Genomic DNA, 15491 nt, shown 5'->3' with positions numbered 1-15491 from the left:
TCCTGTAGTGAGGCGACCAGATTGAGCACAGTACTCCAAGTGGGGTCAGACCAGGGTCCTATATAGCTGCAACATTACCTTTCGGCTCTTGAACTCAATCCCATGATTGATGAAGGCCAATGCACCGTATGTCTTCTTAACCACAGAGTCAACCTGTGTAGCAGCTTTGAGTGTCCTATGGACTCTGACCCCAAGATCCCTCTGATTAGCCACACTGCCCAGAGTCTTGCCATTAATGCTATATTCTGCCATCATATTTGACCTACCAAAATCAACCACTTCACACTTATCTGGGTTGAACTCCATCTGCCGCTTCTCAGCCCAGTTTTCCATCCTATCAATGTCCCGCTGTAACCTCTGACAGCCCTTGACACTATCCATAACACCCCCAACCTTTGTGTCATCAACAAATTTACTAACCCATCCCTCCACTTCCTCATCCAGGTCACTTATAAAAATCACAAAGAGTAAGGGTCCCATAACAGATCCCTGAGGCACACCACTGGTCACCGGCCTCCATGCAGAATATGCTCCATCTACAACCACTCTTTGCCTTCTGTGGCAAGCCATTTCTGGATCCAGAAAGCAATGTCCCCTTGGATCCCATGCCTCCTTACTTTCTCAATAAGCCTTGCATGGGGAACCTTATCAAATGCCTTACTAAGATCCATAAGCACTACATCTACGGCTCTACCTTCATCAATGTGTTTAGACACATCGACCCCCATCTCTCATGATTTTGCAGTTTGCAGCAGATTGGATTTAGGCCTCTTTAACTTGACTGGTGTGACCCTCTCCTTGATGAAAATGACTGCCCTGTTTGCCTCTCTGCCAGCTGGTCTCTTTTTATACCTCTCCCACTCCAGTATGTCAGTGAGGGACAGCAGGAGCTTGTTGTGGCAGCACCTATACCGTTCTTGTGTTAAAGCTGTTTTGCATCCTGACTGTATGTGTGCCTGTGAACCCCCCTGACCACAAAGCTTGCACTTAGGGTCCTCTCTCAGCCCCCATGTGTGCAGCTGTGATGCTGTAGGGAGAGAGTTATACATGGACCACAAGAAGAAAGAAATACAGAAGGGCTTCTGTCTCCAAAGCTCTGCCCAAGTGATCTTGTGCTTGGGAAGATCCTACTTCATTCAGGCACCCTGAGACCCCAACTCCACTGCCTTCGGTACCTGTCTCACGTCCTCGTGGTTCCGCACCTCTGCCTGGACCGTGCCATGCCTATCCCTTGCACATGCACTCCGCCATCATTGGAAGTGTGCAGAGCCGAGGCCTTACCATCCCAGGCATGGGTTGCCAATGACGTCTCTCAACTGCAGGGAGCTCACTGCCTGGTCTATGGCCGAGCTGGTGGCCCATTTTTGTACTGATCTTGTTGTGACTACTGCTTGGTTTATTAGCTTGTTGTCAAACCTCCTCAGTGTTAACATAACTCTACACTTTGCCACCTTGAACTCTTCCTCTACCGAAGACAACAGCAGCTATAGCTGGGCTAATCTTATGTAGTGTGCCACTGAGGAAAAACTTGGGGGGGATTGCCAGCCACCTCCACAGATGCTCGTTAACATTTCTCTTGATGCCTTCTACAGTAGTCATGGGGAACTCACACACCGTGAAAAGCCAGAGCAGCCTTGGTAGAAGACTATGTTGGTACAGCTATGCCTTAAATTTACCAGGGAGTCCAGTTTTGTCGACATTCTTCAGCCACGCTTCAGTCTGCTTTACAGTGTTGGTGAGGTTGGTGCTCTCTGTCATTGCTGCATTAAACCACTTTCCAAGGCACTTTACTGGGTTGTCCTCTATGGATGGAATGCCTTCTCCCTGTACTTAAAGACTGAACTTGCTTGTAACCTTGCCCTTTGTGATCACCATGCATCTGGACTTCCTGGCCTTGAAGGTCATCCTAGCCTATGTCGCTACGTTGTCCAGAGTTTCCAATACCCATCTTGCTTGGACATGAGTTACAGTGGTTACTATGATGTCATCCACAAACACCATATTGCAGGTTGTCTGATGCCAGGCTCCAATACTGGGCCTGAAGTTACATCTGCTGCTGCTGGTATGAGGAGGGTCATATCCATGACAAACAAGATGGGGGGAGATGGTACAGCCAATTGAAATCCCTTTTTGGAGGTCTTGCTACCTGGTTATGAAGTAGGCTGAAGCGAAGTGTAGCTTGAATCCTCTGAGGTATCTGGTGATCATGTCTCACATTACTGGCAAGATATGGTAGTGGTCCAGACCAACTTGGATGAGGACATGTGGAATTGATCCATAGGTGTTGGCTGGGTCGAACCAGATGACTGTTAGGTAGCCTTTCTTCTGCCTGGCCTCACGGATCAACTGGCTGATTATTGAGGTGTGTTCAAGGCACCCAGAGAAACCCAGGATACCACCTACCTGGATGGATGTGTTGATATAGTGGTTCTCCATTAAGTAAGAGGTCCGTCTTCTCACAAGCACCAAGAAGAATATCTTGGACTTCACGCTAAGGAGGGAGATTATCCTAAACTAGATGATTGTAGAAGAATCTTCTTCCTTTGGAACAAAGCATCCTTCTGTCATTTTCCAAATCAGTGGGATAGAGCCTTTGGTCCAAATCTTCCTCATTATCTTCCACAACCTCTGGAGGAGCTTTGGGCATTTCTTTTATACCTTGTAGGGTATACCACTTGGTCCTGGGGTGGCAGGTGACCTTGCTGTCTTGAAGGTATCCTGGACTTTCTGCCACATTCAGCTTAGTTGCCAGAATTCTTGGCTGGGGGACTTTTGGATTGATTTCTAGTCCTTGATTCCAAAGAGAATTGCCATGTGATTCCCACAGAAGTTCTTCCACCTCCTTCTTTGAGCTGGTTAGGGTGCCAAATTTTTACCAGCCGAGAAGAACACTGGTGAACAAGAATGAGTTTTTAACAAATTATTGTGACTAGTGGTGTCCCACAAGGATCTGTTCTGGGACCTCTACTTTTTGTGATTTTTATTAACGACCTGGATGTGGGGATAGAAGGCTGGGTTGGCAAGTTTGCAGACGACACAAAGGTTGGTGGTGTTGTAGGTAGTGTAGAGGATTGTCAAAGATTGCAGAGAGACATTGATAGGATGCAGAAGTGGGCTGAGAAGTGGTAGATGGATTTCAACCCGGAGAAGTGTGAGGTGGTACACTGTGGAAGGACAAACTCCAAGGCAGAGTACAAAGTAAATGGCAGGATACTTGGTAGTGTAGAGGAGTAGAGGGATCTCGGGGTACATGTCCACAGAACCCTGAAAGTTGCCTCACAGGTGGATAGGGTAGTTAAGAAAGCTTATGGGGTGTTAGCTTTCATAAGTCGAGGGATAGAGTTTAGGAGTCGTGATGTAATGATGCAGCTCTATAAAACTCTGGTTAGGCCACACTTGGAGTACTGTGTCCAGTTCGGGTCACCTCACTATAGGAAGGATGTGGAAGCATAGGAAAGGGTACAGAGGAGATTTACCAGGATGCTGCCTGGTTTAGAGAGTGTGCATTATGATCAGAGATTAAGGGAGCTAGGGCTTTACTCTTTGGCGAGAAGGAGGATGAGAGGAGACATGATAGAGATGTACAAGATAATAAGAGGAATAGATAGAGTGGATAGCCAGTGCCTCTTCCCCAGGGCACCACTGCTCAATACAAGAGGAAATGTCTTTAAGGTAAGGGGTGGGAAGTTCAAGGGGGATATTAGAGGAAGGTTTTTTACTCAGAGAGTGGTTGGTGCGTGGAATGCACTGCCTGAGTCAGTGGTGGAGGCAGATACACTAGTGAAGTTTAAGAGACTACTAGACAGGTATATGGAGGAATCTAAGGTGGGAGCTTATATGGGAAGCAGGGTTTGAGGGTCGGCACAACATTGTGGGCCGAAGGGCCTGTACTGTGCTTTACTATTCTATGTTCTATGTTCAAACTGTGCTCTCCTTCTCTCTTTCTACCTTCTTCACTTTCGTAGCTGCTGCACCCTCCTGAGCTTGCACAGCTGTTCCCGCAGTTTGATGGTTAGGTCCTTGAGATCTTCCGTTTCGTCAGGCGAAGTGTTCCCTTGATGAATGAATTCGGATGTCAGAGGGGGCACTCACTTGGTCTCTTCTTTACCACTGGGGTGGCTCTGGTGCGAGGAGATCTTCAGCTCTGTGAGGTGCTTCCTGGCTGGAATTCTCCAGTATCTCACCGGATGTTGACTCTGTACAGTGCACTTCAGTGGCCAGAATATGTGCTCTAATTTGGAATTTATGATTTTAAGTTCTATTTGGCTCTAATTTCAGATGAATCATGCCAAAAAAAATGCAACTCAATGGAAAAGCCAAGTAAATAAATGAACAGGTAATACTACAAAGTAGCGATGCAGTAATTGAGGTAATAAGTAAACACCACTGGAAATGGAGCAGAGGACCTATAACAACACTGGCTGTTAAAAGACCAGAAAAGTGACCTTTGGACCAGGCTTCAGTTTCCACCAACTGAGGGCTAATTGCAGTTCCTGGACCATTCCTTTTTGTATGGTCACCATGCAGGCAGGAAGAAAGAGAAACACCTCACATTTTTTCTGAGTAGCCTCCAGCCTGATGGCATAATCATTGATTTCTCTCTGGTGATTTTTCTCTCTTCCCCACCTTCCCACTACTTCATTTTCCCACTCTGGCTCTCCTCTTACATCTTCTCTTCTCCTCACTTGCCTATCACCTTCTGCTGGTGCCCTGGTGCCCTTTCTTCTCTCCCATGGGCCATGAGTCCTTCTTCTTCGGCCCTTTACTATTTTTTAGATTATGAAGACACGCAGTCCTCTTTTATTGTCATTTAGTAATGCATGCATTAAGAAATGATACAATATCTCCTCCGGTGTGATATCACAAAACACAGGACAGACCAAGACAGAAAAAACTAACAAAACCACATAATTGTAACGTATAGTTACAACAGTGCAACAATACCATAACTTGATGAAGAACAGTCCATGGCACAGTAAAAAGTTCAAAGTCTCTCAAATGTCCCTGATCTCATGCAGACGGGAGAAGGAAGAAAAACTCCCCCTGCCATACCCGACCACAGTCCGACTCTGAGTCGTCCAAAAACTTCGAGCCTCCGATCAGCTCTCTGACACTGAGTACTGAGCGCCATCTCTGTCCGAAAGATTCGACCTCAACCTCGGTCACCAACAGCAGTCAAAGCCAGGGATTTTGAGGCCTTCCCTCCGGAAGATTCTTGATCGCGCGGTAACAACAGCAGCGACCCTGCGTTTCAGAAATTTCTCCAGATGTTCCTCTGTGCTTTTCACGTCCATTCTCCATCAAATCAGAATTGTCCACGTCCCCTATTTAACGGATACGATATCGTTTTCACCGGAGGGCTGTGTGCGCGCGGAGCGCTGCTGTCTCCTACTCTCGCCGATGAATCAACATATAGGAGGAGGGTTGAAAATCTGGCTGAGTGGTGCCACAACGACAACAACCTCTTGCTCCATGTCAGCAAGACCAAGGATGTGATTATTGACTTCAGCAGGAGGAAACCAGATGTCCGTGAGCCAGTCCTCATCGGAGGATCAAAGGTGGACAGGGTCAGCAGCTTCAAATTCCTCGGTGTTATTATCTTGGAGGACCTGTCCTGGGCCCAGCACATAAATGCAATTACAAAGAAATCATGGAAGTGCCTCTAACTCCTTAGGAGCTGTGATGAATCTGCATGACATCTAAAACTTCTATACATGTGTAGTGGAGAGTATATTGACTGGCTGCATCACAGCCTGGTGTGGAAACACCAATCCTTTTGAACACTGAATCCTACAAAATAGTGGATACGGCCCAGACCATCACAAGTCAAACCCTCCCCACCAATGAGCATATTCACATGGAGTGCCGTTGCAGGAAAACAGCATCTGTCATTTTCTTTGCATTGATATACAGTGCAGAATTGGCCCTTCCAGCCCTCTGAGCCACGCCGGCCAGCAAACCCCGATTTAATTCCGCCTAATCATGGGACAATTTATAATGACCAATTAACCTACCAACCAGTACATCTTTGGACTGTGGGAGGAAACCAGAGCACCCAGACAGAGCAACCCAAGGGGTGATAGGGAGAACATACAAATTCCTTACAGACAGCGGTGAGAATTGAACCTAGGTCGCTGGTACAGTAAAGAGTTATGCTAAACACTATGCTACCGTGCCGGCCTTCACGTATCATCTTCTAGCTAGTATTTACTCCTTCCCCTACCCCCGCCTTCTTATCCTGGATTCTTCCCCCTTCCTTTGCAGTCTTGAGGAAGGGGCTCAGTCCAAAACACCAATGGTTTATTCATTTGCATGAATGAATGCTGCTTGACCTTGCAGAGGGCTAAGTTCCTCCAGTATTTTGTATGTGTTACTCTGGATTTACAACATCTGCAGAATCTCTTCTGTTTATAAAGCAAAGTATAATCACTGGTTTGTTTTATCTACCTTACCCAAAATAAAATTAACCTGCATTTTATTTTACCCTCAAATCAGGCCAGATCATGATGATACCTCATGTTTGTAAAACCCAGCTTCTTGTAACCCTTATAACGATGCTTTTTTTTACAGGTCTTTAGAGTTCAGTGGGTGGTGGGGTGGAGATACATCTTTACCAAAGGAGGTGTAAAGCACTCCTTTCTTCTGCTAGCCTGCAAGTCAACCTTGGGCAAGGGGTAGCACCTGCTTAGCCCCTCCGTTCAGGGTCATGTGAAGCCATAGGAGTAGGTGGTGGATGGTCTTATGAACAGCTGGTGCATATCACAAGTCCTGATTATGCGGCCACTGATGCCAGGCAGACAATCTCTGAAGACCATTGATAATGGCTGGGTCACCTGTCTTGTAAAGACACTGCCCAGAAGATGGCAAAGGCAAACCACTTCAGTAAAAAAAGATACCAAGAACAATCATGGTCCTGGAGAGATCATAGGACATGCCACATAATGAGTGAATGAATGGGATCCCAATGAAACTTGAGACATCACTGCTATGGTGACCTTACAAAAAGGAGTAGTACAGGAACAACAATTAGCTCTCAGATGGTGAAACCTGAGGCCTGGCCCAAAGGTCACTTCTATGACCTTTTAACAACCCATGGTTTTATAGGACTTCTGCTCCATTTCCAAAGGTTTTCTCTAATGGTAAACATTTTATAACAGATAAAACAATCACCAGTACTAAAAAGCAAAAAAAAGAGTATTAATTTCAACATTAGAATGCCTTATGAAACACATTTTCCTGATGTCAGATCAGTTCAGTCAGTAAAATCTGTGAAGGGCAATGAGAGATGACTTGACAGAGATGTATAATTTGATAAAAGGCATTGATAAAGCTGATAGTTAGCACCCTGTTCCCAGGACAGAAATGGCTAATACAAGAAGACATATTGTTAAAGTGATTGGATGAAAGTACAGTGGGGGTTGTCAGAGGTAGTTTGTTTTTTAATACACTCATTGGTGGGTGCTACAAGTGGTGGTAGAGATACATACATTAGGGACATTTAAGAAACTCATGTATGAAGGAAAATGGAGCACTTGATGGGAGGGAGGTGTCCGATTGATCTTAGGGCAGGTAAAATGTCAACCCAACATCATAGGCCAAAGGGCTGTAATGTGCTGTTCTAAATTAAATTTTTAAATAATCTGAAATAAATCAAAGAACAGGAAAGAAACCATGTATCTTCATTTTCTTATTCTGTCTAAGTTGGCGACTGACTGTTTCATATTTAGAAAACTGTGCCCACAGGCCCAATGTGATCAACTAGCTCATGTCTTAGATTAGACATGAAGAAGTTGATCATATTGGACCAGTGGGCACAGTTTTTATAGAGAAACTACCTAAGTAAAAGATTAAACATTTTGAGAAGCCAAAACAATCTTTTTTAAGTTGTTATTAAACCTTGGTACATGAAATTAACGAACTGGTACCACAGAATGTATTCGCAATTCTATCATCATCACATTGAAGATTTAAAATACTGTCTTTTATATTTACCAATCTTGTCAGTGACAAGATCAATTTTTTTTTTAAATTAGCCCCTATATTAACAAGAGACTGTATTACACAGAGGATTCTGTCACTGCATTGTGCAGAAGATTTATTGTCAGTAACAATCAAAAGGTTGATGAGAAACTTAACTGCTTCATCATCAAATGGATAATATGAACTAAATAGGTCAATTTTACAAGAATAAATGATTGCATATTGTTAAAAACATCACAGCTTGTTTTGCACTCGTTCCCACAAGACTTGGTATGAAAATCCATTTAGTCTTGAATGATGCGATTCTCTGAGGCTATCAGCCAACAATGCTCCCATCTCATGCACATACTTAATGGAACTGAAGATGCAGATGTGTGAACCACACACAGCATCAATAAACTTACACACATCTTGCACTAGAAACTAAATACACTTTCCATCTTCTGAATCTGGATTCAAATTAAAGTCCAACAAGTTAATTAAATCAGAAGATTTCCTTATAAAACAGCAAAAATGGTTGCAAATTCTAAGCAAAATACTGTTGGTGTGGTGGAGTGGAAAAAAACAAAAGGGAAAGTGTGTGACGGGGTCAACGTTGCCTCTATTTTTTTTTACAGTTGCATGGACCAACCATTGCTCTGAGCAGGAATTTTTTATACGGCCTGAAAACTGCAAGGCACTTAATTTTTTTTTCCTGTAATATGTATACTATGAATATTTAGAAAGAAATTTGAAAAATAACATACTTTATTAATTGAAGTTTATAATGAAATACAGTATAACAAAGAAAATCTTTCACGTTTTGTAAACTTTTTCTAGCTGTGTCCGATTCCAGCTGTGTGGCAACAAAGGCTATGTGCACAGAGGCATTTCTGTTATCACGTGGCCATGTACCCATGCTGCTTAAAGGGAACAATGGATGGTGTGGCAAGAAGGAGATTGTCTATTTCCTCCACAGATGCCGCTTGACTTGCTGAGTTCCTCCAGCATTTTGTGTGTGCGTTGCTCAAGATTTTCAGCATGCGCAGAATCTCTTGTGTCTGAGATTAAGTGACATATGTGCTGGAATGTAGCTGAGAGAGGATGGTAAATATTAGTGAACAACACTAGGTGTGCCTGCTGGCGGAGTCAATGAAATCTGAATACCAGAAGGGAAGGGAGAAAAAAGAGTCTGGATATATGAGAGACTAGACTGAACATGCTAGTTGTCTGAACACAAGGAGTTCCGCAGATGCTGGAAATCCAGAGTAACTCTCAGCAGGAACTCAGCAGGTCAGGCAGCATCTGTGGAGGGGAATAAGCAGTTGATATATCAGGCCACATCAGGCCTAATTATCTGAAACCATCATGGTGACCATACTGCAGACTGGACCATATATATTAGGAAGGTTAATAGTTGTTCCATAAGTTTACAATGCACTTTGATCTATCAGTGTCAAAGATCAAAGGCAGAGAGATCACAGGGAGAGTGAGATGAAAACTTAATGCAATAGGCAAATGGGGTCAGTAGTATTCTGCAAAGCCATCAGCTGGTTTTGCCTTCCCCAATATAGGGAAGACTATATTATGAACACCATAAGCAGTTTACTGAATCAGAATATCAAGTGGATTGCGGCTTTATCAGTAAGAGAAAGGCCGTAGACAATAGGAAGGAAAGAATAAGATGGTACATGTTGGATCTGATATGTATTGAAATTCAAAGGCAACCAGTGGTGATGTTGGGTTTGATAGAGAAGCTATAATTTGTCCATGACTGCAGCTGAACAAATCTGTGGCCATCAGGCAAGCACATGGAAACTGTCATTATACTTGAATGGGGAACAATGTAATGAAGGCATTTCTGTCATCATGGTTCTTCCACCACAGGCAGCACTTAGTATTTTTTGCTTTGGTGTGGCCTCTTATCTATGAATGCTTGCCAAAGCATTCTTTTCACAAATCAATGTCCCAAGGTAGATTTGATATTAGCTCAATAGTAATAATATCAGAAACAGTATTGTTTATAATTAAAACAAAAGTACTTTACATGAAGATAAAAATCTGAAAACTGAAATTGAAATACCTCTGTCCTCGGACCATCACATAAGTGCCATTACGAAAAAGGAACAATAGCAACTCTAGTTGTTTAGCAGTGTGTGTAGATTTGGTATGTCATCTAAAAACTTTGACAGGCTTCTGTAGATATTCAGTGGAGAGTATCCTGACAGGTTGCCTCATGGCCCGGTATGGATACACAAACGTGCAGGAATGAAGAGGTCTACAAAAAGTGGTGGTACATGCCTGTCCTCTCTGCCATAGTGCGTAACTGAAAGGAGTTCCGTCACAAGAAGGCAGCATGTATCAAGAAACTCCAACATCCAGGCCTTGATCTCTTCTCAATACTACCATCTGACAGGAGGGATTGGAGCCTTAGACCTCCTATATTACCCGACAACCATTAGACTCCTGAACCAGCATGGATAACTTTGCTCACCTCAACACTGAATTAACTCCACAACCTGTAGAATCATTTTCAAGTAATTGACAATTCAGCATTATTTATTTACCACATCTTTATTTCTTGAACAATTTGTCCTCTTTTGCACATTGGTTGGTTGTCAGCCAAAGTTCAAATTAAATTTATTATCAAAGTGCCATAAACAAGCCTATTTATTTTCTTATGGGCATACTCAATAAATCTATACCTAATAATTATAACAGAATCAATGAAAGACCACCCAACTTGGACATTCAATAAGAGTGCACAAGACAACAAAATGTACGAAAACAAAAAGAAAGAAATATTGATAATAAATAAATAAGCAATAAATATCAAGAACATGAGATGAAGAGTGCTTGCAAGTGAGTCCATTGGTTGTGGGCATATTTCAGTGATGGGGCAAGTGAAGTTGAGTGAAATTATCCTATCTGGTTCAAAAACCTGATGTCTGAGGGGTAGTAACTGTTCCTGAACCTGGTGGTGTAAGTCCTGAGGCTCCTGTATCTTCTTTGTGATGGCAGCTATGAGAAGGGTGCATGTCCTTGGTGGTGGGGTACCTGATGATAGGCATTGTTTTCCTGTGACACCATTTCATGCAGATATGCTCAGTAGTGGAAAATGCCCCACCAATGATGGACTGGGCTATGTGCACTACTTTTTGTAGGATTTACAGTTCAAGGACATTGGTATTTCCACACCAGGTTCTGATGCTCTCCACCACACATCTATAGAAGTTTATTAAAGTGATAGATGTCATGTCGAATGTCCACAAATTCCTAATTAAGTAGAGACGTCGCTGTGCTTTCTTTGTAATCACACTAATGTGCGAGGCCCAGGACAGGTCCTCTGAAAGAATAGCATTGAGGAACTTAAAGTTGCTGACCCCCTCCACCTCTGCTCCTCTGATAAGGACTGATAAACTCATGGATCTCTGGCTTCCTTCTTCTGAAATCAATAATTAACTCCTTGGTCTTGCTGACATTAAGTCAGAGGTTGTTGTTATGGTACCACTCAGCCAAATTTCAATATCCCTCCTATATACTAATGTTGATCTTATGCACTGTAATCTTAGTTATTTATAGTTTTTCATTGATTCTATTGTATTTCTTTATTTTCCTGTAAATGCCTGCTAGTGCTTGACAAATCTCAAGTTAGTATATGGTGATATATAAGTACTTTGACAATAAATTTAATTTAAACTTTGAAGTTCACTTTCTGGTAATTTATGAATAAATTACTCACCTAGGCTTCAAAGTGTCAACTAAATCAAATAATTCAAAGGTAAAAATTAAGTTAGCTACATTTAGAACTGGTTTGCATTATTTCACTCAACTAAGTGATGAGATCTGAAAAATTTTTCACTTCCAGAATTGTCAGAATAACACAACTGGAGACCACTGTGAAAAATGTCTTGATGGATACATTGGTGATTTCGTTCAAGGCCATTATAAGTCTTGCCAACCTTGCCCTTGTCCTCTGAGTGTACCTTCATACAAGTAAGTAGGATAAACTTGATCATTTAACTGTAATCTTGTTTCTGCTTGACGCAACAAAAAATAGCAAGCAATATTTATTGTGTAACTCTAAGACGTGTAATGGAAAATGTCAAATGAAATTTCATCTTCAATGTATTCGTGACACCTGATTGCAGAATCACCAAACTTTATGCATGTTAGTTTAAGCTAAACACAAAGCCTTACATAAAAATATCAAACCAAAGAACATAGCACCAATGAATTAGTCTCTAATGAATTTCAAATGAGGATTCCATCCTATTGAATGGATATCACTTTATAGAAATGAGAAACATAATGTTCTAGATCCTGATCTCTCCAAGAACGTCGTTAAGAATTCCCATCACCCAGGTTATGCCTTGTTCTCATTGCTACCATCAGGAAGGAGGAACAGAAGCCTATAGGTACACATTCTAGGAGTCAAGAATAGCTTCTTCCTCTCTGCCACAAACAAGAGAAAATCTGAGTCCTGCCAAATGGTTTCAGCCTGAAAAATCAGCTGTACTTTCTTCCATAGATGCTGCCTGGCCTGCTGAGTTCCTCCAGCATTTTGTGTGTTGCTCTTCCTCTCTGCCATCCAATTTCTGAATGAACATTGAACCCATGAAGAGTACCTCATAATTTATTTATTTTTATTTTTACAGTACTTACTTAATTTAAACAAATAAGTACCTACGCTCTGCCCGCCAGAGAAAGCAGGATCTCCCAGTGGCCACACATTTTAATTCCACATCCCATTCCCATTCTGATATGTCTATCCACGGCCTACTCTACCGTCGAGATGAAGCCACACTCAGGTTGGAGGAACAACACCTTATATTCCGTCTGGATGGCCTCCAACCTGATGGCATGAACATCGACTTCTCTAACTTCCACTAGGCCCCACCTCCCCCTCGTACCCCATCCGTTATTTATTTATTCCTTTTTTTTCTCTCTCTCTTTTTCCTCCCTCTGTCCCTCTCACTATAACTCCTTGCCTGCTCTCCATGCTCTGGGCTCCCCTCCCCCTTTCTTTCTCCCTGGGCCTCCTGTCCCATGATCCTCTCATATCCCTTTTGCCAATCACCTGTCCAGCTCTTAGCTCCATCCCTCCCCCTCCTGTCTTCTCCTATCATTTCAGATCTCCCCCTCCCCCCTCTCCTCAGAAAACAGGTAGAGTCGCTATTCAGACAGACAGAGTTCAGACACAAATGCTGGAAAGGCTCAGGAAAACTCACTGGCACAATCTGGCAACAACCAGGTGAAAACACAGGACTGAAATACACTGAGCAATAAACGGAGAGGCAGATGATAGGTAGATCACAATGAGACACAGGTGGTAGCAAAACAGGTAATAATGAGAAACAGGTGAGAGACGGCGTACTCAGTAATACAGGGGCCGGAGTAGAGCAGGAGTGGGGACAGAAGCAAATGGGGCATGAAGACAAACATGAGCACATGGCAATACAAAACAACAGACTGACGGCTAGGGGGAAAACACACAAAAAGACAAAGTTCAACTGGAGGTCCTGACAAATATAAAGTGAAGTGCACCTTATGCATTAACAGCAAACACACCCAAAGGGGCACTGTGGGCCGGCTGCAAGTGTCGCCACACATTCTGATGCCAGCTTCACATGCTAGCAATGATTGGCAGAACCACACTGAGCACCATAAGACATTGGAGCAGAATTATTCAAAGATTCAAAAAACTTTATTGTCATTCTAACCATACATAAGCATTGCAGGGCAGAATGAGACAACGTTTCTCAGGAGCAGTGCAATCATAACATAACAAACGCAACACTAAATAATAAACATAACAATAAATAGTAAAACACAACAGCCACATGTCAGTTAAAATCAAGTTATAAGGGTCTAGTGCAAGTTAAAAGTGTCCAAAACAGAATCAGGTAGAGCAGCCATTTGGTTCATTAAGTCTGCTTCGCCATTTCATCATGGCTGATCCATTTTGCCTCTCAACCTCAATCTCCTGCCTTGTCTCTGTATCCCTTCATGCCCTGACCAATCAAGAAACTATTAACTTCCACTTTAAATATAACCAGTGACTTGGCATCCACCACAGTCTGCAACAGAGCATTCCACAGAATCACTACTCTCTGGCTAAAAAAATTCCTCCTTACCTCCATTCTAAAAGGTCACCCACTGTTAAGCTTTGAGGTTGTGCCTTCTAGATTTGGATACCACCATAGGAAACATCCTCTCCACATTCACTCTATCTAGTCCTTTCACCATCAGTAGGTTTCAATAAGATTCTCCCGCATTGTTCTAAATTCTAGTGACTGCAGGCCCGAATCTCTCTACTATGTGGCTAAGGAAATTCCTCCTCATCTACTTTCTAAAAGGATGCCCTTCTATTCTGAGACTGTGTCCTCTGGTCTTAGACCCACCCACCTTATGTAACATCAACCCCACATCCACTCCATTAAGGCCTTTCACCATTCGATAGGTCTCAATGAGTTCACCCCTCAGTCTTCTGAGTTCCAGTGAATAGAGGCCCAAAACCACCAAACTCTCTACATATGACAAGCCATTCAAACCTGGAATCATTTCTGTTAACCCTCTTTGAGCCCTCTCCAGTTTCAGCCCATCCTTTCTAAGATAAGGGGCCCAAAATTGCTCACAATACTCAAGTGAAGCCTCACCAGTGTTTTATAAAGTCTCAACATTACATCCTTGCTTTTATATTCTAGTCCTCTTGAAATGAATACTAATATCAAATTTGCCTTTGTCACCACAGACACAACCTGCAAGTTAATCCCTAGGTAATCCTGCACAAGAACTCCCAAGTCGCTTTGCACCTCAGCTTTTCTCCATTTAGAAAGTAGTCAACCCTTTCAGTTCTTCTATCATAGTGCGTGACCATACACTTCCTGACACAGTCTTCCACATGCCTCTTCTTTGCCCAATCTCTTAATCTGTTTACTTGGTCCTTGCTACACATTTCCTCGGTTTGTAAACCAACTACCTCATCTCTGCACTCTCGCTCCGCTTCCCATCCCCCTACCAAGTCCTTCTGTAGCCTGTTTACTTCCTCAGAACTACCTGCTCCTCCACCTGTCCCTGTATCATCTGTAGACTTTTATCTTAAGCTCTCTAATCAATTCTGGTTCATTGCACAGCACCCAATCCAGAATGGCTGATTCCCTAGTGGGCTCAACCATGAGCTGCTCAAATAATCCACCTGATAGGCATTCTAGAAATTCCCCCTCTCGGAATCCAGCACCAACCTGATTTTTCCCATCCACCAGCATATTGAAATCCCCCATGACTATTGTAACATTGCCTTTTTGGCTTGCACTTTCTGTCTCTGATTGTAATTTGTAGACCATATCTTTACTACTGTTTAGGGGACCGCATGTAACTCCCATCAGGGTCTTTTTACCTTGCAGTTTCTTAGCTCTACCCACGATGATTTAATACTGTCCGACCTTTTGTCACCTCTTTCTAATGATTCAATTTCATTTTTTACCAACAAAGCCATGCTAACCTCTCTGCCTACCCGCCTGTCCTTTCAA

General features: G+C 42.9%; 1 protein-coding gene across 2 annotated transcripts in view; it reads left to right on the top strand.

Annotated features, from left to right (window-relative positions):
- The window catches only part of lama4 (laminin, alpha 4), a 187887-nt gene that overhangs the window by 43920 nt on the left and 128476 nt on the right, over positions 1-15491 (top strand). For both annotated transcript variants that reach the window (XM_072251613.1, XM_072251612.1), the window contains exon 3: positions 11828-11955. In XM_072251613.1, the coding sequence (XP_072107714.1) occupies positions 11828-11955 (128 nt within the window). The remainder of the gene's footprint in view (positions 1-11827; positions 11956-15491) is intronic.

Source organism: Mobula birostris, chromosome 2 (assembly GCF_030028105.1).
Source record: "Mobula birostris isolate sMobBir1 chromosome 2, sMobBir1.hap1, whole genome shotgun sequence".
In the NCBI taxonomy this organism is placed as follows: domain Eukaryota; kingdom Metazoa; phylum Chordata; class Chondrichthyes; order Myliobatiformes; family Myliobatidae; genus Mobula; species Mobula birostris.
This window is presented reverse-complemented; position numbering and strand designations above follow the sequence as displayed.